Genomic DNA, 21581 nt, shown 5'->3' with positions numbered 1-21581 from the left:
AAAGCCCTTTTTAAATTTTACATTTAAAATTTAAAATGTCCCTTTGCCCACTGGCGTGGCTCCATCCCAGCTGTGCCCAAGTCCCTGCCCCAGGGGTGTTGCTGATTCTAACACAGTTGAGAGAGGAGAAGCAGAACCATCAGCTTTATTTCCTCAGCAAAGAACACAAGTATGGACAGGGATATTCACCCACTCCAAGGAACTGATTTAGCCAGCTGGTATATGCAGCCTGCCTCTGTAGTCACCAGAGAAAGAAATGCTCCTCTGGAGAGTGACTACAATCAGGAATCTAATTTTGGTGCTTGGAGCTGCAAAATGGACACATCAGTCATTTCCATGGACTCCAGAAGAAGATGAGGAATAGGAGGCGAAGCAAGATGCTTATGGCAGAATAGCCCTTGTAAATGGAGGGGAAATTAATGAACTCCTCCAAAGCAAAGCACTGTAAGCGAGTCACCCACAGTCCAGACTTGGGCCTGGGCCCGGGCTGTCCTTTCTCTCTGAGATGAGTGTCAGCCTTTGGCTCAGCTGTGCCTCTTCTGTAGGTAAAGGGCTGGGTGTTTTTGTTTTCTGGGACTATTTCATGTTCTGACTTAATGACCCATGAGACCCACAACATGCCATTTCTGCAAGGACCTAAGGACTGGTTGGTGTGACAGCTTTTCAGTGCTCAGTGCAGTTGTGATCCCTCACACTGCTCTGTTCCCTCTGAGTCCATGCCTGGTGCTGAACAGCTCGGAGGGGCCCGACTAATCCCTGACCTGGCACTGCTGCACCCACCCCTGAATCAGGTCAGCCTGCAGAGCCACACACCTGTAGGAGCTGTCGTCAGGCTGAAAGACCTGCTCAGTCCCTGACATCCACAGGAACCACTTTTAGCAACCCAGCCTTTTCCTGGCTCTCTACAAGCACTGGCTTGATGCTGGAAAAGCAGAGAAGGAAGAGGAACAAGAGCTAATGAGGGTAAAGTACGTTCCTGTAGATTCATGCTGACTTTTCTGTAGCTATGCACGCTGAAGAGGGGTGGTGTTGTTTTTGGAAATGTGGTGAGTGAGGACTGAAATGATTAAACAGGACATCCTTCAGGTGCTTTGAAGAAAGGCCCTGCAACCACCCAAATAGAATCAGGGAAAACAGCCTGTTTAACTTGCAGGGAGATCTGCAAGCTCCTGCAAAGTCAGCTGTGATGTGAGCTCCACACACCAGTTACACCCCTCGCACAGCACTGCTCTGCCAGCAGAGGAGGAGGGGGACACATAACTAATGGGATGTGGCACTTGGGGACATGGGTTGGTGATGGGACTGGCAGTGCTGGAGCAATGGCTGGACTCAGTCTTAGAGGTCTCTTGCAACCTAAATTGCTCCATGATTTTGTACCAGCTCTTGCAAAGTGAGAGTGTGCACAGTCAGTGGGACAACCTCACTCCATGAGGTCATGACCTCACTCAGGTCAACTCTTACTTTCCTCCTTGTTCTGTATTTATCCGAGTTCAAGCTGGGTTGGCACTAACAGACCTAAGCCAGGGCCTCAGCATGGCCTTCACCCATGCTCCTAGCACAGGCCAGGAGCTCATTTAAGCTCAGCCCCGGAGTTTGGCTTTGTTTGAGGAGGGCTGGTCTCCTGCAAGCCATGGACCCTGCTGTTCCTGACCTGCAGGCTGACTCCTTGGCTTTCCCCTGAGCTGCCTCATGGCCACAGCTTTCCCTGAAGATCAGGGTTCCTGGTTAGACTGGCCATCATCTCTGGCCTGGGTGCTGTGGGATGGACCCTGGGCTGCTGAGGCTCCTGCCAGGCTGGCCTGGGGCATCCCTGTGGCTCCTGGGCCTGGGAAGCCACTGGCCAATGCTGTGCTGGATTCAATGAGAAAATGTCCTTATTCCTCCAGTCTTTGCCAAGCTTTAAAAGCTAAAAACTCTTTTCAAGTACAGAAATGTATGCATTGGGTGGCTGTATCTAGTCTGTATTTCACCCACCATGAACAGAGCAGGCTGAACCCAGCAGGTCAGTGTTGGAAGCCCTACAAGAGCTGCTCCCACAATGTTCATAGCTGAATTTGGTAGAAGTCTTCTGTGTTGTAGAAGCCCTTTCCAACCCAAATGGCAACTCTGACCTTTTGACATTCAACATTCATGGTAATGCTGTCACAGGGAAGTGGAAGAACTCCATTCCCACCAAATCTTCAGCTGTTGCAAAGCTGTGAGCCTGGTGGTTTGTCACTGAATGTTCCCTGGTACTTTGCAATACTCAGCATAATTGATACCTGTCATTTTGCCAAATTTTGAGTAACAACTGTCTCTCTGCCTAAATGCCTCCAGCAGCTCCAGTAATTTAAATAGATCCAGCACACTTCTGTATTGGCTGCTTCACAAGCTTCATAATTCTGTGGTGTTCTCTGTGCAGTGTGGGATGTATATAATTCTGTTGGTACTGTGTTTTCCAGCCATAAGCAGAGCAAGAGTTAATTCTTATTTTTGTTGAAGTACTAAGTGGGAAGCTAGGTCATGCATAAATCCTCATTGTGCTAGGTGCTGTACAAGCAACGAATAAAAATGATCCCAGGCTCAAGGATTCTCTGTTAGTAGCTTGTGTCATAATTAAATTTTGTTAGGACACTTTAGAATTTCCCTTCCTCATAAATGAAATATCCATATACATTTATATCTCTATAATAAAAGACAAAATCTGTACACTTTTATTGTGGATGATAAAAAAGAAAATATAATACTATTTTCCAAGTAACTTGGATATAGCAATTGGAATGTGTGAGGGTGAGGGAAAAGATCTGTTTCTTGTATACTTCTAGGTTCTATACACCTAAAGTTGTCCACTTTATAGAGAAAGGAAGAAATATTTGTTGTAAAAATAGTCTCACATGGAGCACACTGAATTCAGGTGGAGAGCACAGAGCAGGAGCTGGTGCCCTTTTAAGAATCAAATATTGTGTTTTCATGAATAAAGCTCTGACAGTAAAGATAAGAGAAGAAAATACAGGAACCATGTGATATATTAGCGGAATGTTTTGCAAAGTCCCCCACAAAGCATCCGCTGCGCTTGAAAAGCCTAACCAGCCCAAGTGAGAAACTGTTCACAAATTTAGTATTCAGATTACATACTCTGCCTTTTCAACTGCTCTCTGTACAATGAATGCCTGTACAACTACACTAACAGACACAGATCTACAGTTTCTGTGGCCTTTGAGCTAATATGAGTATTATGCCTCTCCATAAATTACATCTGCATGTCCTGAAAATACCAACTGTTTTAATAGGAATTAATCTATAGGCTTTTATCTTGGTGAAATACAAGGGCTGCAGTATGTTGCATCCCTTTTAAAATTAATAGAGTATGCTCTGAAGGTATTCAAGGATGTTCATTATTTTCTTTATAGGTCCATTTATTGATACATATAAGCACAAAACAGTGCTTCATTGTAGGGAAGAGGAGGAGATGGAATAACAAATAGGTTGGTGCTTATATGGTTTTTAGATTACCCAACGCACAGTTAAGTAAAGAAAGGTCTGTGTTTGTCCTCTTCAAAGTATATTGGGACTGGATCCAGTTTGCTTCAAAGTGCCCCTTCTGTGGGAAGGGAAGGGAGCTCAGCCCAACAGCAGAGAGCTGATGCAGGGGTCTGCTGCTCAGTGTGCCACATCAGCCTCCTTTAATTTGCTAAGTGTACCTAAGTCTGGACTTACACTGTGCTGAGCTACTATTTACATATAGAAGGTTTTGGGAGTGAATTCCTAGAGCACCTTGCCCTTATACAGGCATATAAAAAAGGGAAATTAGAAACTTTAAACCAGAATTTACATTAAAAGCATGATGGAGGTTTTGAATAATAATTCTCACACCTGCATGTGCATACACACACACACATATATGGGTGAAATGTTTAAATATTTAGCTGGAAACAGGCTGAGCCCTTCAAACCTATCAAAGCACATTGCTGTCACATGATGAGAAATTAAACCCTCCTGTGAGACCAGGGAGCTCTGTTATCTGCAGCACACAGGAGGGGAACCAAGGCTCAGGGAGACTGAGCCAGTGCCAAGGAGGACATCACAGCTCTTGAGCAGGTGGTTGTTGGCACAGCCTGTGATCCTGGGGACAGCTGGACTTGTGTGGCAGGACACCATCCCAGGGCAGGCAGGAGTCCTGTGGATGGCAATGGAAAGAGGCTCCCAGGAGCTCCAGGAAGGTGTCCCAGAGGGACCTCTGTAATGTGGCAAAGCTGAGAACTGCTCTTGGGACACTGCTTGGCAGAAGAAAAGCTCTCATTCCTTTAATTGCTCTGTTTCAGAAATGCAGAACTGAAATGCAGGGCAATAATGGCTTGGCCAAAATCATGCAGAGGCCCTCTGGTCATTGATGGATGTGAATCTGACTCTCTTGGTCCCCAAGCCAACACTTGGCCCTCAAGATCACCAGAGCAGCTCTGCTGAGCTGGGCAATGCAAATCACTGTGGAGCTCTTGCTACAGCCCAAGTACTGCCAAGTTCTGCCTTGAAACAGTGATTCAGCCCAGAGTTGCTGTAGTGAGGATGTGCCCATCTCTGCAGCCCTTGGAGTTGGCAAGCTGATTTACAAAGCCGAGTCCTGCCACTTTATTCCCTGTACTTTTCCCTTGGTCACTCCTCCTTGTTTTCACAGCTTCATTTGGTTTCAAAAGCTTGCAGAGCAGCTTGATTTAAAAAATCAGAAAATATTTACTGTAGAGGATGAGTCTGGCTTTTCCCATCAGCTTCCATGGCTCAAGCAGGTTCCAGCAGCTTTGGGAGAAAAGCTGTTAGCTATTAAGTTATTACCTGTATGGAGAGCCAGCTGGAAGCTTTCAGTTTTCAACATTTTGATGAAAAGCACCATAAAAATCTTGACAACAAGACTTGTAGCATTTCAATGACATGTTTTGCATTTGTCCCCACTTTTAATGGTCTGTAAAAGTGATCGAAGGCTTCCAATTGCTGCCGAGACCCACATCTCAGGAATTCTTACCCCCCAAAATGAAGGGGGAAGGAGGGGTGGGGGGAAAGACAAAACACCAAGTGTGTGCTGTTGAGTGAATTCATTTGGACAGCTTTTGGGAAGTCACTTTCCATCTGGAGGAGAGTGTCCGCAAGGAGAGTTATTCCGGCATAAACTGTTACGGTATAATTACCCAGCTCCAGCTATGCCAGTCTATTTTCTGGTGTAGGCAAGCCAAGTCTAGTTGTTGATACGTAGGCGTGGGAAACACGAATTCTGCTTTCTAGGCTCAGCTCTGGGTGCTCTCTGTGGCCAGTCCCCTGACCTTTCTGCCTTCTTCCTAGGCAAAATGAGAAGAGTTAAGTTAAACCCACTTCACAGATGTGGCGTAGTGACTAATTGGCTCAAATTTGTGGTGTTGGGGAGAAGCTGTCAATTAACTTTAGTCTTGGGCTGGCTGAATCATTTAGTGACTTTTCCAAAGTGGGGTTTGTCTCCCTCTCTCAGGGTTGGGTGGCTCTGCTGCTATTCTACAAAGCAGAACCTCATTTATGTGAAGTGGCAGTGCTAATAAAACCTGGGGTTCACCTTTTCTCTAACAACAGTATTGTGCTTGTGTGTAGTGAGAGCAAGAGTTAAGGCTTTTGCTTCAAGATTTTGTAGTTAAGATTTTGCCTCAAAGCAAATTTTTCCAGTACCTAGAGCCTTTGATATACAAAGAATGTGGGTATGCAGTTGATGGTGGTACTTCCATCAGCGTTTGTCTGAAACTCAGTGGCAAAATGCAGGTGTTACTCTCCTTTGGTACCAGTAAAAATCAAGGATAACTCTTCCATTATTCCCATCAGTTGCTCTGTTGGATCAAAAGGCTCAAGGGTGTATGGGCAGCCTGAACGCCGATGCTTTCTAGTGCATATTTGCTTAATTTTGCAAATTGAAATGTCATCATTTCAACCTCAGCTTCTCAATGGGCCATGAACTCTGGTGCCTCATGATGGCATTACCAGGGTCACCAGCACCCAGCAGCTCAAAGAGAAGAGAGCAGGACAATGCTGTTGGCATCTGGTCCAGGACCTGTGGAAAGCAGGGAAAACTTCTGTGAGGAAGCATTGCAAAAATTCACCCTCATACAAGAGGGTTGGGCTGGGGCAAGCCCCTGAGGGGATTTGAGGGGGTGTCCCCTCAGTGTGGGGATGTCCCCTCGCTGTGGGAAATACTCGGGCTCATTCCTTCAGCCTTGGCTGTAGGGCAGCGAGAGGATTTTCCTCAGGACATTAATGCTGGTTTTTACACTTTTCCCACACACCGACTTCCCGGGACCGGGCTGGAATGCCACATAGAGGCTTCACTCGCACCCGAGCCGTCTCCACGCGGAAACTCGGCTCTTATCAGCCGCGAATGTTTAATTAAGTAACACGCCGGGCCGCCCCCCGGGCGGTTATAAATAGAAGTGCTGAATCACGACTCCGCCGGTCCCTCCGCCCGGCCGGCCGGCAGGAGCCCCTGGGCGGCGGCTGCCGGCGGGGTGCGGGGGGAGCCCGCCCTGAGGGGCCGCGGCCGTGCCCTGAGGGCGCGCGCTCCCGCCCGCCCGCCCGCCCGCCCGCGTGAGGCGCGGGGCGCGCACTGTGGCGGCGGCGGCGGCCGCACTTGTCCTGTAATCGATTGCCGAGCGCGCTGAGCGGCCTCGCGCCGGCTGCGGGCACCCGCCCCCCGCCGCGCCGGCCCCGCGGGGGCTGAGGCGCCGCGGGGCGGGAAGGGGTCTGAAGGTGGAGGGGGAGCGAGTGTGGGAGTGTGTGTGAGGGACTGAGAGTGAGTGTGTGCGAGGGATGAGTGTCCGTGGGATTGTGTGTGTGAGGGACTGAGTGCGAGTGAGGCAGCGAGTGTGTCCGTGTGAGGGACTTTGAGGGGAGACCTGAGTGTGAGGGAGTGAGTGTGTGTGTGCAGGGCTGAGTGTGAGTGAGGGAGTGACAATGTGCGAGGGGCTGGCTGTGCGTGAGGGCGAGAGTGTGAGCCCGTGGGGGGGTACTGAGTGTGATGGAGGGAGTGAATGAGTGTGCGTGGGTTTGAGCCTGAGGGAGGGACAGTGTGTGTCTGGGGGAGTGTGTGTGAAGGAGGAGGTGTGTATGGCTGTGAGGGAGTGCGCATATCTCTGAGGGAGTGTGTGTGTCTGTGTCAGGCAGGGTGTGCGCTTATCTGTGTGTGAGGGAGGGAAGGGAGTGTGTGAAGGAGGGAGCGAATGAGTGTGTGTGTCTGTGTGTGTGTGTCTGTGGGAGGGAGAGAGGGAGGGAGAGCGGCCGCCGCCGCCGCCGCCGGATCGGTTTCTCGGGGTTTGACCAGCTGTCCCAGGCTAACCCTCTGCTCTCTGAAGATGGAGGAAGTAAAAACAGGATTACCCTTAGCTACGGCTCCTCCGCCGCCTTAGTCCCCCCACAGCCAACTGCCGTGCACAAACACACCTCCACTGGGCAGAGGGAGCCGACACTAATAAACACACAAACAAAAGGGGGATGGAACTGACTCACTGCCTGCGCGGCTGAGGTAAATCTGCGCCTGGCTTCTTATTATTTCTTTCTTTTTCTTTCTCCCCTCCCTTCCTCCCCTCCTCTCCTCTCCCTCCCCGGTCCCCCCTTCCCCGGCGGGAGGAGGGACAGCTCCGTTCCGGGGCCGGCGGGACGCGGGGCTCGGTCCGTCCGTGCGGGTCTGTGTGTGCGGAGGGTCCCCGAGCCGAGCGCGGCTGTGCAGCATCCCCGCGGGCGCCGATGACTTGTTGCTGTTAGCTGAAAATATTAAAAAAAAAAAAAATTAAAAAAAAAAAGCCCCAACAAGCCAAGCAAACGAAAAACCCCCCACGAAGCGCAGAAGGCAGCAGGGGCAGAAGCCGCGGCGGGTCTCGCCGGTCCGTTACCCAGCCCGGCCCCGCTGCCATTTCCCTCAGCGCCCGCCTCCACCTGCGCGCCCCCGGGGGGCTGCGGCCTGCGGCGGGGACAAGGGGGGAAAGGGAATAAAATGACGAGCAAGGCAGGACTTCCATGACTTTGACAGGTTGTGGCAGGGGCGGGGAGAGGCAGGATGAGGCGCGGAGCCCGGCGTCGCCCAGGGCCGGAGCGGCGCTCCGGGGAAGTTGGCCCGGCTTTGCTGCGCGGGGTGTGAGTGCGCCCGCCGGGCCCCCCTCTTCCCATCCCGCCCCTCATCCCCTCTTCCCATCCCGCCCCGCAATCCCTCCGCTCCCCCCCGATCCCGTGGAATCCGTAAGGAACCGGTGGATCAAGTTTTCCTCTCTCTCTCTCTCTCTCTCTCTCTCTCTCCCCGCGCTAGTTAATCGCATTGCTGTAGCACCGGCTGACCTCCCTCCCTCCCTCCTTTTTTTTTTTTTTTTTTTTTTTTTTGTTCTTCATCTTCCTTCAAAGTATGTGCCATTCCTGAGCGAGTTTCCCCGCCAGCTCATCCCGGGGCTTCCCGGCTCCCCGGCTCCGCATGCCCCACCTGTAAGTGGCGGGGGCGAGTTTCTCTCCCTTATCCCTCTCCCCTTCCCCGTCTCTCTTTCCCCCTCCTCTTCTCCCCCCGCCTTTAAAAAACCATTTTTTTAAACTTTCTCCATCTTTCTGTGTCTTCAGCTCGAGCAAAACTCTCTCCCTCCATTCCTTGTGGAGAGGCTCAGCAGCTGGGATTTGCCATCACCAGCCTAAAAATGGTGACCAAACTTTTTCTTTTCCCTCTCCTCTTCCTCCTCCTCTCCCCATTGAAGAAATAAAAAAATAAAATTCAAGCCGTGTTTTAATTTAGGTTATGGATGTTTCTGTGTTTCTTTTTGTCTTCCTTTCTCTTCCTCCTCCCTTCCTCCCCTTTCTTTCCTTCCACTTCATTGGCTGGGATGATCTTTCCCTGTTGCTTCTGATGTTTCTTTCTTTTTCTCAGTGTGTGCCTGCCTACCTGGACTAGGGGGAAGATAAGGTAATTTTGAAGGGCTTGAGGAAGTGGCTTACCTATTCTGAAAACTTTTTTTGCCTTTTTTTTTATTTTTTTTGAGATTTCTTTTTTAAGAGTTGTGAAAATCAGTAATTGAAGAGAGTTTGGTAGCAGCTAGGCAGGTTGAAATGTAAGTGTTATGTGCTGAATGCCTTGGGAATTTGATCTGCTTTATACCAAAGAAGAGCACAGAGAAAAGTATTTATTTATTGGGGGAAAGGCAGGGAGTGGGGAGGGAGGGAAGGAAAGAGGGTTAAGGGAGGGGGAGGGAAGTGGTTTTGGAGACAAGAAGTGAAGCTGCCTGTTTTCCAGTAAGTAATGGAGAAATTCCAGGAGCCAGGGCTAAATATACTTGGCGATCAATACAGAAATGGCTCATTGTGAATAATTTAGCTGCCTGGTGCAGTGAGAGTTTTGAAACTAAAGGCAAAAAAAGAGGCCATGGAGGGAGAGAGGAAATAAAATTTTCCTCTGGTCATGTCAGATTCTTAACTTTTCTACTTAAAAGAACATAGTTATGATTATTGATCTCTCTTTTTTTTTTCTTCTCCCCCCCACAATATATATCAAATGATAGCTAGGGGGTGTCATTCTATACAGTTACTTGGGTTTCGGGAAAGTAATAGCTTGTTCTGTGTCAGCAAAGTGCTTCCAGAAACTTTAAGATTGCTTCACACCACAAAATGCGTGATCTGGGAGTATGAAATGTGATGTTTGGCCCTGTGCTGTGGCAAATAAATAGGGTTAGAGTGAACAGGTGTGTGTACAGGTGTGTGTGCACACAGAGGTGTGGGACAGCTGGAACAGCTGTGTCCAAGGGGAATGGACACGGGAGGGTTTATTTTGTTTAGACCAGGGGGCAGTGTCTTGTAGTGTGTGTGAAAAGAACAATTGTTAGTAATATCCATATCCTCAAAGTCTCTTCTGGCTGCAGATAATTGATAAAGCCTTACCATCCCAGCTTGAAGAAACAAGAAGAAAGTCAGGAAAAAAACTCTCAGATCAGGCAAAAACGTGAGTGGAGCACAGAGAGAGAGAGAGAGGTCTGCTCAGACCAGGATGATCCAGGTGCCACCTGGGCAGGGGCAGCTGCATGTCTGCTCATATAATTTACAGGAAGAGTTCAGTGATTTGCAAACGAGCACATGCAGTGCACTTGTGTGTTTCTCTAGGCAGTGGTTGCAACAGCAATAAAATGGGCAACTACTTAGGGCTTTAAGTAAGTTTAATCATTTAATGGTTGATACTGACAGGCGTCTCTGAGGGTGTACTTTTCTGCCTTGCAGCACTGCACTTTGACTATGGAAGCAGAGGCTGTTGATGGATATATCACATGTAAGTAGTCATTTTGATTATTCTGAATTACTTTTCTTTTCCTACTCTCCCTTGTATAACGCAGAAACCTGAAAGTTTAGCTTGCTTGTGTACAGTGTCTGCATTGACACTGAATTAGTAGCATTTAAATATAAATTCTCTGTATGACTGAGACATGCATGGGGATGGGGTGCATGGGTGATTATCTCTAGGTTTAAATATTTGCTGGGGATGAATGAACTTTGCAAATTAGAGAGAGTTGTTCTTCAGAAATTCAAACTGCAGCCAAAAACTTTTTATGCCTTTCCCTATGTTTTCTGTGTGGGGGGGTTGTGCTTTTTTTTAACAGTCAGTTAACCCAGAGCTTTTGAGGGAAGGTCTGTATGAATTACTATTCATACAGACCCTATGAAGGTCTGGTGAATTACTATTACTAAGACTAATTACTGCCTGGATTGTCCCTGTCTGCTAATGGAAAAGTAATCCTAACTTACTTAAAACCAACAGCTGGGACAAAGTTTGCCACGGGAGTCTGAGTAATAAATAGGGTGCTGTTCAGACAGTAGCTTTGAGGGGGCTCTTAAAATCAGCCAAATGTTATTTGGGCAACTGAGAGGTGTGAGAGGCTCTGGAAGAGCCCGCTGGTGAAGGAGGGAAGGGCAGGGGTGAGGAGAGCGAGCGGGCTGTGGTTCTCGATGTTTGTGTATCGCTCCCGAAGAAGGGATACAAACTGACGGGACGTGTGTTGTGCTCGCAGGTGACAATGACTATTCGCCTGAGAGGGAGCACTGCGGCATGGCCATCGACCTCACCTCTAGCACTCCCAATGGGCAGCACACCTCCCCCTGTCACATGGCAGGCAGTAAGTCTCCTCTTAAGCCTGGTTCTCTCTAGATCAGGGTTGGCTTGGCTTGGTCTGGTCCTCCTGGTCCTCACTTTAGGTCCTAGCCACTGCTGTTGGCATTGCTAATAACAGAGGAGGACAGGGAAGAGTTTCTTTTTTTTGGTTCTTGTTCGTGCTGGTGTCTCATCTAAACATGAATGGGATTGCTAGTCTGAACTATCCCAAGGTGGCATTTGAGAGCTGGTCCGTACCTGCTCCAGGTAGGAAAACACCAGGGCTGACTTGTGCTAGTTTTGTTTCCTCAGGTTCTCAAGCCCAAATAGAAATTGTTATTATTATTACTACTGTTCCTTTCTTTGCTTCCTGAAACAGCTTGAAGTAGCTTTATTTGAAAACAAACAAATTTTATTTACAAAACTAAAGTTGATTTTAACAAACTGAAAGGAGTTTGGTTTAGAATGTCGGGTAGAAACTGAGAGTTTAGTGAGTCTGCACAGAGTGTCAAGAGCTGATAATATTTATAGAATTATTCTCCTGTTCTATATGGGAGGTGGATAAATGTAGTTTTCGCAATTTCATAAATGCAACAATCTTCATTTTCTGTGTGTGAGTGCCCTACCTTGTTTAAGTGTTGGCTACAGTGTTACAAGATATTTACCTTAATGTAACCTCTGCACTTATAGTCCTGAAAAAATGTAGCGTGCTTTGCTTTCGGCATACTTTGTGTTCCTCTCTGTGACACTAATTTTCTTTCTGGTTGTGTATACTCCAGATACATATTTATCTATTTAAACCCAGGGTTAGTATAATGCCCTGCAAGAACCTCTGAAACAGAGAGAGCTTCTAGGGTTGCTTGCTTAAAAATGCACAGCCTTCAGAGTCTTTCTGAGAAAAAGATGTTACTTTCCTTTAAGAATCCTTTCCTCTTGCAAATTACGGGTAAAGCGCAGTTTTATGAGCCTTTAAACTGAGGGTTATTATGAAGATCTCTCAATTATATACATGTTGCTGGAGAATATGATTTCTAATACCATGGACTGAACTTTATATGACAACCACCCATAATTCAGCATCTTTAGACAATTCCAATTGTGCTGCACTGGGATTCTGATATACTTTATTATGTTGTAAAAGTTTTACTACTCACTTTCTTCATTTTCTTTGTTTCCTTTTTATTAATGGGAAGGCTTCATTGGAAGGGGAAAAAGTATCTGTGTTTTAAATCTTCTTTATAATCTAGACTGAAAACCAAAGTCAAATTAGGAATAAAAAGATCTAGAATGAAGTCATGCAAAAAGCTTTAACACACTCAGTATTTTCATGTTCATTGTGTTAACATTTTTAGTGGTTTTTAAACTTCATTAGTTCTTTGCAACACATACGTATCTGCAGCTTTGGTGGATATCTTATTTTTTTTTAAGAGGAGCTTTTTGGCCTATCATAGGTGTCTCAAATGCTTTGAGATTAGGATGTGCTGCTGTTGAAAAATTAAGGGCTCTGCCACGATTTCCCAAGCTTCTGAAATTTATTGTAATTTATTTACTCTTTGCAGGCTTAGGATTGTTTTGCAGAGAGGCGGCTTGTGCTGCCTTAAACATGGAAGGTATTGATCAGAGGTTGTGGGATTTTGTGGCAGCTGTTACATTGGTTCATTTAAGGTTTTTGGCCAAATCTTGAATCTGGCACGTGTAGGCTAAATCGCCAGGCTGGGCTTTAGAGCTTTCCACCTGTTTTGTGGGGCACAGGAAATCCTTTTAAAGGTGTGGTAGCTCAGGGGCCTGCACCTTTTTTAAATACTTTTTTAAATACTCTTTTGGGGGTTTTTTGATGTTGTAAAAGGAAAGATAGAGGTGGAATAGCTGTTTGAAATATTTTATATGAATTTAGTAGCTCCCAGTTGATTGACCCATCACCCATTGTTTTAGGTAGAGGCAGTGGCCGTGTTCTGTTTCAGACTGGTTTGATTTCCACTGGGTTTCTGGAGATTAAGTGATGTTGGCTGATGTTACAGCAAAGCCCAGGGTGGGTCATCCTGGCTGGGTAGGACTTGGGAGTGGAGGAGGTGATACAGGGAGCAGACCCCAAATATTTCACTCCTGGATTGGTTGCCAGTCACTGCCAGAAGTGCATGGCCCTCTTTGGCTGTGTGCTCTGGATGTGCACCTGCAAGGTAGAGATCTAAGCTTTGACCTTTGTTCTTCTTGCCTTCCACTGAATTGTTTTGAACCACAGCTCTGAATTTAGTCGGAATTTGTGTCTGGCTCAGAAGGAGAAACACCAAAAGAAGGAAATTTCTTGGATCTGTGCTGAAATGACTGAGTAGTGCTCTCCCAGCAACAGCAAAATTATGTGCTGGGTAAAGAGTTTTCTATGTTCATTAGCCCCTGGCAATCTGTGTTAGTAGTTCTGTCTGGATTACTGATGTTTTCAGGTTCTATTCCAAAAGGGTTTGGGTCGAATATTTTGGCTGCTGCATCCTTTAACCTATTGTCATTTTCAAGTATCTAGATGGTATTTGTAGGTTATGGACGAGGGTGACACTCAATTTTCCTTGTGAATGAGATGATCCTGAAAGATGAATCACACTAAATCACCTGTCATAGCTAACTGATGATCTTACATATACCTGCCTTTAGCAGAGCACTGCATGTGTGTTGGCAGATGCTCTGTTCTAATTCACTGTAGTTTTATGTAAGCAAAGATTTAAAATACATGTAAATAGTCAAACTGAAGAGGTTGATAGATCATCTCACTTTTCTCTACAGCAAAAGATGAATTAGTGTTACACCTGCTGAGTACAGATGATATATTTACATAGCCCCAAATCTGGAAGTCCAGGTTTTCTTTTGATCTTCTGTAGGAAAACTCTTACAAAGGCTGACAGGCAGAGCTGGGTGTCACAGGCTTGCTCAATTAACTTTGTGTTGGTACTACAGAGTTCCCTGCATGGCCCTAAGCCCCCCCACAGACCCCACAGAGTTCAAGGGAGTCTGTTCTGTTCCTGTCTGTGAGCGCTGAACTGGGCTGTGAGTGATCAGAAACCTCCGAATAGGAGCTGGCATGCTAATTAAAGGCTAATGGGGAATCCTTATAAAAGAGGCTTTAAAAAGAAATAATTTCCAGTCACCTCCCCACAATGCCACACCGAGTTCTTACTCCAGTTATTAGAGATATTTTTTTTTCCTGTAGGTTAAAATGGACTTAGAGGAATGTCTGCTTTAGAAACTGCAGGGGCACAGTTGTTCAATTAGTTGACTCAATCATTGCTTTGTATAGGATGAAGGACACTTCTCTAAGATCACTGGCCTGCTATCATAGGGAAAATAGTAGCAGCAGCTATTAGCATCTGACAGTCAGCGACAAAGGCAATTTCCCCTTAAATTAGAGCCTTGACAGTGGGTGTCCCAGTTAACTTTCTTATCTTTGCTTTCATAGACAAAAGGAGCCCTTAAATGAAACAGAGTCAGAACAATCATAAATATCAAACCCAACATCTGATGTTTGAAACCGATTAAAATTGTGGTGTGCTTTCAGGAGGTGTTTATAGTAGCTGGAAGCGTTAGGAAGTTATGAGAATTAATTCATTAAGAGAATAAGCCATGTCGGCTGACTCTGCTGCTGGAAATAATGAGGTGATGGCGTTTTCTCCGTGGTGGGGAACGACTGTGCTGTCTGACGAGATCACTAATTGGGACAGCAGCACTAAGTGGGGATGATTTCAGCAGTGCTGTTTAAAGAGAACTTGGGCAAGGTTTCATTATAATGTAGCCAATGCTATTTTACAAGTGATCAGGGTGGACTGTCGGTTGTGCTTTTTTTTGTGGCATCAAAGCCCCAGACCTTTCCTGATCGCTTTCATTTTTGAAGCCTGAGTTGTCATACAACTCCTGTTTTGTCCTGGGCAGAGAGTTACAGGTACCACAGCTGTATTGGCACATCTGAAGGGATAAAGAAATGTGATTTTGGAGCCTAATTTTGGAATTTTCATTCCTGTTGGAATGAAACCACATAAAGTTAAAAGTTGCTCCATGCCTCAGTTCCGTGGCAAACAAGCCTTGTCACCACCAGAATTTACTCCCAGGCATGTGAGGCTGAACCTTGCTCTGGGATTCTTTCCTGGCTCAGGATGTGTTGTGGGCTTCTCAGTAGGATGAGGTGATGGAGGCTTTCCTTTAGGCAGGGTGGTTGAAGCTGGTGGGGCTGGGCTGCAGAGAGGGACTGAATCAGTGCTTTGAGGCAGTCACTCCCCTGATGTGTGCACTGGGGCATGAAGGATTCTGGCAGCCAAACTACTGTGCTCTGAGCTGGGGATTCAGGTCTCCTTTTCTTCCAAATATCTTGGAAAGTGCTGAAAACTTGGACCTGATCATCTCGAGATGCTGAGGAATGTTCTTTCCTCCCTCAGCAGCCTTTAAGAAGTATGGTAGGCAACATTTATTGGTCTGGGTATCTCCTGCCTCAGTGCAGACAGGTGGACTTTTGACAGTCACTTCAGATGCCCTCTAGTCCTTTGTGTCTGACTTTGCAGTGTTGACACTTTGATTTTTTTAGCACTCAGCTGTGGAATTGCACAGTGATGCCCAATACAGATGTACCTGTGGTTTGGCAGGTTGAAGGACAGTGAAGATGGACTTTGCCAAGATGAGCTCAGACATGAGGGATGAGCTCAATAAAGTGTGGCAGGGAACTGTAAGATGTGAGCTCCTTGGGCACTTACAAGAGCACGGTCTTTGCTTCAGTCTTTTATCCTCAGACTTCCTGGGAATTGCCAGGGCTGTAGTGCTAATCAAAGTTTTACCCATTTAGCTTTCTTGGAGTTTGAGAAGAAAAAATATTAAATGGAAAGGCAATCATCAGGATTTTAACAGAAATAGAAGGGTTTTCCACACCTAAGAAACCAAAGCTCTGCAAAGTAGTGTTACACTCTGTTTCTTGAAAAAAACTACAACCCAAACAGAGGAAAGGCTTAACTGGAAATTAAGCATTTCCTGGGATGTACCTTGAATTGTTATAGCTTTATGCACATCAGCTCAGATTTTTCACACTGGTATGGTTAAAATCATGAAATAGTTCCTCTGATATGAACTCTATATGTAAACCAAGCCAGAGTATGAAGTGAGTTGGTGTTTGGGTATCTGTAGCCCACACTGCAATGGTGAAGGGCTCCCCTTTGTGTTTTTCCTGTCTTCTGTCACAGTCCTGGCATTCCCTATGGAGCTGCACACTCAGCTGCAAAAACATTCCTCCCTCTCAGTGAGTGTTATAACGAGGGTGGAGTGAAATGATCAGTTAATCTCATTAAATAGGTTTTTATTCATTCTGATGGAAGTCCCTTGAAAGGTCATCTGCCAGGGCTTTGTTGCAGCACACACCTTCCTTGGGAAGCTTCTGTTATTCTCTTGGACTGTCAGGTTCAGTTAACTTTCCCTGGTACACACCCTGTTACAACACTGTGCTCTTGCTAGCTTTGTAGTCAGCAAATTTTCAGTGTTTGCTTCTGGAATTTCAGTTCCTTTTCAGACATGCCAACGAAAAGAGCAATCCTCATCTTCCATGAAATATGACACTTTGATGGCAGCTGGATGACAAGATACCTGTTGGAGGAGAGCGTTCTGTGTTTCCCATCCCTGAATCTGGGGGAAGGTGCTGTTCCTGTTGAAATCAATGGATATCTTCTCTCAGGAAATTGGTTCAAAGGCTTGTTTCTAGTTCCTGTGGGCCACAGGCTCTGTCTAGTCCTTCAGCTAAGTGATGGTTTGCAGGACTAAGTTTTAGAGGTGGAAATGCAGCTTTTTGTGCTACCTTTGTGCAGAACTGAGGGTGAGCAGTGCTCAACCTTCCAATACCACGAGGGCACCTTGAAGGAGTGATGCTGTTCTTTCTGTGAGGAAAAGGCAGAGCCTCCATTTCTGCCTTTTGCTTCAGTAATCCCAGTGAATTAAAATCCTTCAAGAACCTACCTTGAAACAGGTTTAAAATTGACCTGTTCTGAAATTCTGTAGAAAATTGAAGAGAAGGCTGAGCCACTGCTCTGTGTAGCATCAGACCTGTTCCCAGCCCAGGTGAGGAGCCTGTGCCACAGTGTGCTGTCCTTCCCTAGGGCAGTGGGTGCTTGTTTGGGGTCCAGGCAGCTGACTGCTGCATCCCAGTGGAAGGAAGCAGAGCTGGATTATCTCTGAGAAGCAATGAACATGACAGAGATGGCTCTGGGCTAGGTCACCAGAGGCCCAGTTTTTATCCAAATTCTGGTCATTGTAGGGAGTCCCTTCATGTTTCTGTGTTGCTTGTTTTTGTTTTTTTTTTTTTTTTTTTTTTTTCCCTCTTGCCCTTTATTTTCTGAATCACAGAAGCTGTAGATCACTTAGGATGGAGACTTGGATGGTACATGTTAGCCTTTGTCAAAAGTAGGATGTTTTTTACAAAATTTTTTTGCTTAGGGGTTATTTCGCATTTAATTTTTGCAGCCCCACAATGAGATGCATTCAGAAGTACCTTAATACCAGTGCAGCTTATTTCCTGTCCTGCACAGGAATAATTGTGGTGGTCCTAAAGTACCCTGTTGTGGTGTATGTGTGGAATTTTAACTCTTCCCACACCACTGAGCATTGCCAGGTCTGTGTGTGGACGAGCCCCTATTCACACTGCCCAGCAAAATGTGCCCTTGATCTGGAGCCAGGTCCACATTACCGGCTTCTGCTGGCACTGCTGTGTCAGCCTGTGGCTTTGAAGAACTGTAATCCCTCACAGGCAGAGAGATGCTGGCAGAAGCTCCAGCTCTGAGCACAGCCCTGGCTGGCAGGGTCACCTGCAAGTGCTGTTACAGGTGTTACATTGGAAAGTACCGTAAAACAGCAGGCACTGTTCCTGGAAAAGCATGGGCTTGATTGATCCCCCTCATTTCTATGCTGATAGGTCATGTCAACTTCTGTGAATTAGAATGTCTTTTTTGGGTTTTTTAACTGACTTTTGCTCTCTCTATCTGCCTCTTATTTTTAAAAAATCTTTCCAGTTTGGGGGTTTATTCCTGTAACGCTGTGTGGCCATGGCATAGCACCACAGAGGTAGTGGGTTCTGCGTGCATTGTATGAGCTCCTTTAGCTCATGGTTTCTCTGTGTTTGTCCTGTCCAGAGAGGTCACAGGGCTCTTGATCTTCCCTTTGGGGAAGCTCAAGTTGGTGGTCAGATCCCTGTGTCCTCTCAGGTATGGGTGTAGGCACAGAGTTTGTGGTGGTTGGGAGTGGGGCTGGCCCAGCCTCATCCCCAGTGGGCACAGCTGTGCAGGACAGGTGAATGCTGTTGAAGGGAACGAGCCATGGAGTGCCCAGGGGCACTGACCAACCACCAAAGGGAACAGAGGGCACACAGGTGCAGGGCAGCAACAGCAGGGGATAAAAGGCTGGGCTGAAGGACAAGAAGGGCAGATGCTTGCAGCCTGCTGAGGTGCCCTGGTGTTACTGTGTGTGGGCAGTGCCTGAAGCCTTCTGAAGAGGTGAGGTGTTACTGTGTGTGGGCAAATGCTTAAAGCCTTCTGCAATTGTGTGGGGATGCTCTGTGCATTGTGGCCATCTCAACTGTGGCATGTGCTGACATATGGGGGGGAGGTCAGTCCTAGGCCCAAACCATGCTCCCATCCCCAGTGTGGATAGTGTGAATATCTGTGTCTACCAGCTGGTAGTAAAAAAAAAAGAGGAGTTGAAGTGTATCATTCTCCTACACAGGTAGGAGCCCCTCTTAGCAGACTGTGGGCTTTACACAAGGCATGAGCCAGGGAATCTGATTCACTGCAGACCTGTCTGCCTCCCCACTATGGTTTCATGTTACTTGGAGAAGCTGCACAGACTGGTTTTTTCTAGCCTCTTCTCCTGCTGTGGTGTTGGTACCTACCTCCTGTGAGGTTGCTCTGGGCACAGGTGTAGTCACTGCAGTAGGGGAGAGAGAAGGGGAATATCAGTGTGAATATTCAGGTCCCTGTCCTGTCTGTGGCTCGGAGAGCCCTTTGGAGGACTTGGTGCTACTGTCCACCCTGAACTTCATGAGTGGGGTAGAAGATGCAGCCACACCTTGGTGCTGCTGTTGTCAGGCCCTTTGTCCTGGAGGTTGGATGTCTCAAATGTTTTTCAAAGGAGGTAGGAAATCCTGCAGTACATGAACCTTGTTTATCCATTCACCTTGTTGCCTGTCCTACCACCATCTATTTTTGCTAGGAACCTTCTTGTGTGAGGAGGTGAGGTGGGCTGGGTTTCCTCTGCAGCAAATGGAAGCTCTGGGCAGGGCTTACGGCAGCGATGCTCCGTTGGCCGTTAAACCGCGCTTGTGACACAGCCTTACATTCCCATGGGGGGTTTTCTTCTTTATCCCCTCTGGTCCTCCACTTGAACAAAACTAAAGGTGTCTGTGTTGTGAACTTCAGCATCAGGCTGGAGTTTTCTCAGTTTTCTTCTTTGTAGTGGTGTTTTTTCTTGCGTTCCCCCCCTACCTTTAAAACCTCCCAGTTCCATCAGAAGAAAGTGATGTTGTCCTGGTATTTCTCAAGGGGCATGTGTTCCCTCAGTCTGTGAAAATTAATGTTGGTGAGTGGCACAGAATGCTGGCTGCAGAGCCCTGTGATATGCTCAAGTCTGTGGGAATTTTTCTCAAAATTACTCTTTGATTTGGGAATGCCTGTGTGCAGTTCTATGAGAATTCATACCTAATCTCTCCTAGACATCAACTCAGCTTTTGGACATTTTAGGATTCCCTTCACAAAAAAAGTTGCTTTTTTAGGTAATGATCTAGCAATAAAACACAAACTGAGTGACTTTTTGGTAACTCTGTGTGCATCATTTAAACTTCAGCAGTGTGAGTTAAATATCTGCTTTAGTCCAAGGAGCAGCAAACAGGATGGTGTGAGTTCCCTTCTTTGGAAAATGAAAGAAATTGCTTCTTTCTGTATGAAAACAGCAAGTCTCTTTACCCAGAAGAGACATGGGGTTTATTCATTTGAGGAAGAGTAGCTGTTCTCTTAAAGTTGTGGATGGTTTAAAAGCTTCCAGGAAAGAGTGGCAGTAGACTGAAGACCTTGTTCTGGTTAGCAGCCAGGTCTGTGATAGAGGGAGACGGCTCAAGCAAGAGAATGAAATGGCGTTCGGTTTTTAATCTTATTTCTTGAGAAATTGATATCCTGCAGGGTTTGCCTTGTCAAGATAACGGCCCCTGAAGGAGAATAAATCTTATTAATTAGCAGTTTTGCATACTGCTTTTAATTGTTCCTTCCTAGGTACAGGTTTTGTATTGCATGTGCATTGCTGTTGTGGTGAGGGGCCTCTCTCCTGCAGCCCTGGAGAGTCTGCCTGAGTACAGAAATATTTCAGAATACACCATTGGGCCTTAAATTTATTCAGTGCCTTAATCCTCATCACCTCTCAGATTTAGGCATGTCCTAAATGCAGTTGTAAGTAATAGTTTTACAGTTTAATCTCCCAAAATTGGGTCAACCTTACCAGTTGTTTTTGACCTTGTTACCAGCACAGGTAGTTCCTGAGTGAGTCTGACACATCTCCTTGCAGCTGTGTGGAGCAATCTGGGGTACCAGTTTTACTTGAAACTCCCTCTTTGAAATTTTCTCCCTACTTTAAATACACAGGCCTTTATCACTGTAGGATATTATCCTTTGGATAATCTAAGTAATATCACAATATTTCCTTGTTGTATCACGCTTTTTCAGTTTTAAGAGCTTTACAAAGGATACTAGTTGAAGAGATACAAATGAGTGGACAGAATTTTAGGCTGAAGAGGTGGAGAAAAAGTAGGGAAAATAATCTTAGAAGAATTCAGCTCTTGTAGGTGGGAGGCAGTCAGCTTCATAATTTGTGTATGTGACTGCAAATTGTCAGAGTATAGGTAGCTCTCAAGAGTTCAGAAGAATGTTGTGCTGGTTGTGTATTTAAGGGTCAAGCAGTACATAATGTTAGCAGACTGAGAGCTCTGAGTTTATTCTTGGCCTTCTTTTAAATTTGTGTTCTACAAATTGCACAATTTATTTTTCTAAAATCCCGTGTACCTACATGTGAATCCCAGAGTGTTCTCACAGTCTAAATGCTATGACCCATCAGCTGCCCCCAAATTACCTAATATCAAGTACAGAAGTTTGGCAGCCAAAGAAAAATATAGGAAAATGTGTCCAGCCCTGGTTGCTGACAAGCCTATACATGTGCAGTGCAGTAATACAAATGGAAGGCACTTGGAGAGGGTTTCAGCCACATACAACAGAGAAGTACAGGCTTGAAAAATACTGGGAAAGTGCAATTCTTATGAAACGAGGAAGCCAGGAAGAGGAGAAAGAGGTATGTGACTTGCGCCTTGGCTGAAGGAAAAACTGTTTAGCACCTCCCTTTTTAAATGTCAAATGCATGGGAAAAAGTTGTTGGAAGCCAGTCTCTGCTAAGTTTGCTGCTTGCAAAACCTACTTTTTTGTGAGATGTTTGTGCAAAATCACCTCTGTGCTCTGCCTGTGAG

At 46.2% G+C, this 21581-nt stretch overlaps 1 protein-coding gene across 4 annotated transcripts in view; it reads left to right on the top strand.

Annotated features, from left to right (window-relative positions):
• Positions 1-6755: 6755 nt before the first annotated feature.
• IKZF2 (IKAROS family zinc finger 2) overlaps positions 6756-21581 on the top strand; it is a 109118-nt gene continuing 94292 nt past the window's right edge. For 3 of the 4 annotated variants that reach the window (XM_063162648.1, XM_063162649.1, XM_063162646.1), the window contains exons 1-3: positions 6756-7501; positions 10216-10264; positions 11001-11105. In XM_063162648.1, the coding sequence (XP_063018718.1) occupies positions 10231-10264; positions 11001-11105 (139 nt within the window). In that variant the 5' untranslated portion in view covers positions 6756-7501; positions 10216-10230. Of the gene's footprint in view, positions 7502-8878; positions 8915-10215; positions 10265-11000; positions 11106-21581 lie in introns of all 4 variants that reach the window. The other variant, XM_063162647.1, reaches the window with a different exon arrangement.

Source organism: Melospiza melodia, chromosome 8 (assembly GCF_035770615.1).
Source record: "Melospiza melodia melodia isolate bMelMel2 chromosome 8, bMelMel2.pri, whole genome shotgun sequence".
Taxonomy (NCBI): domain Eukaryota; kingdom Metazoa; phylum Chordata; class Aves; order Passeriformes; family Passerellidae; genus Melospiza; species Melospiza melodia.
Note: the sequence above shows the minus strand (reverse complement) of the source record. Positions and strands in the feature narration are given on the sequence as shown.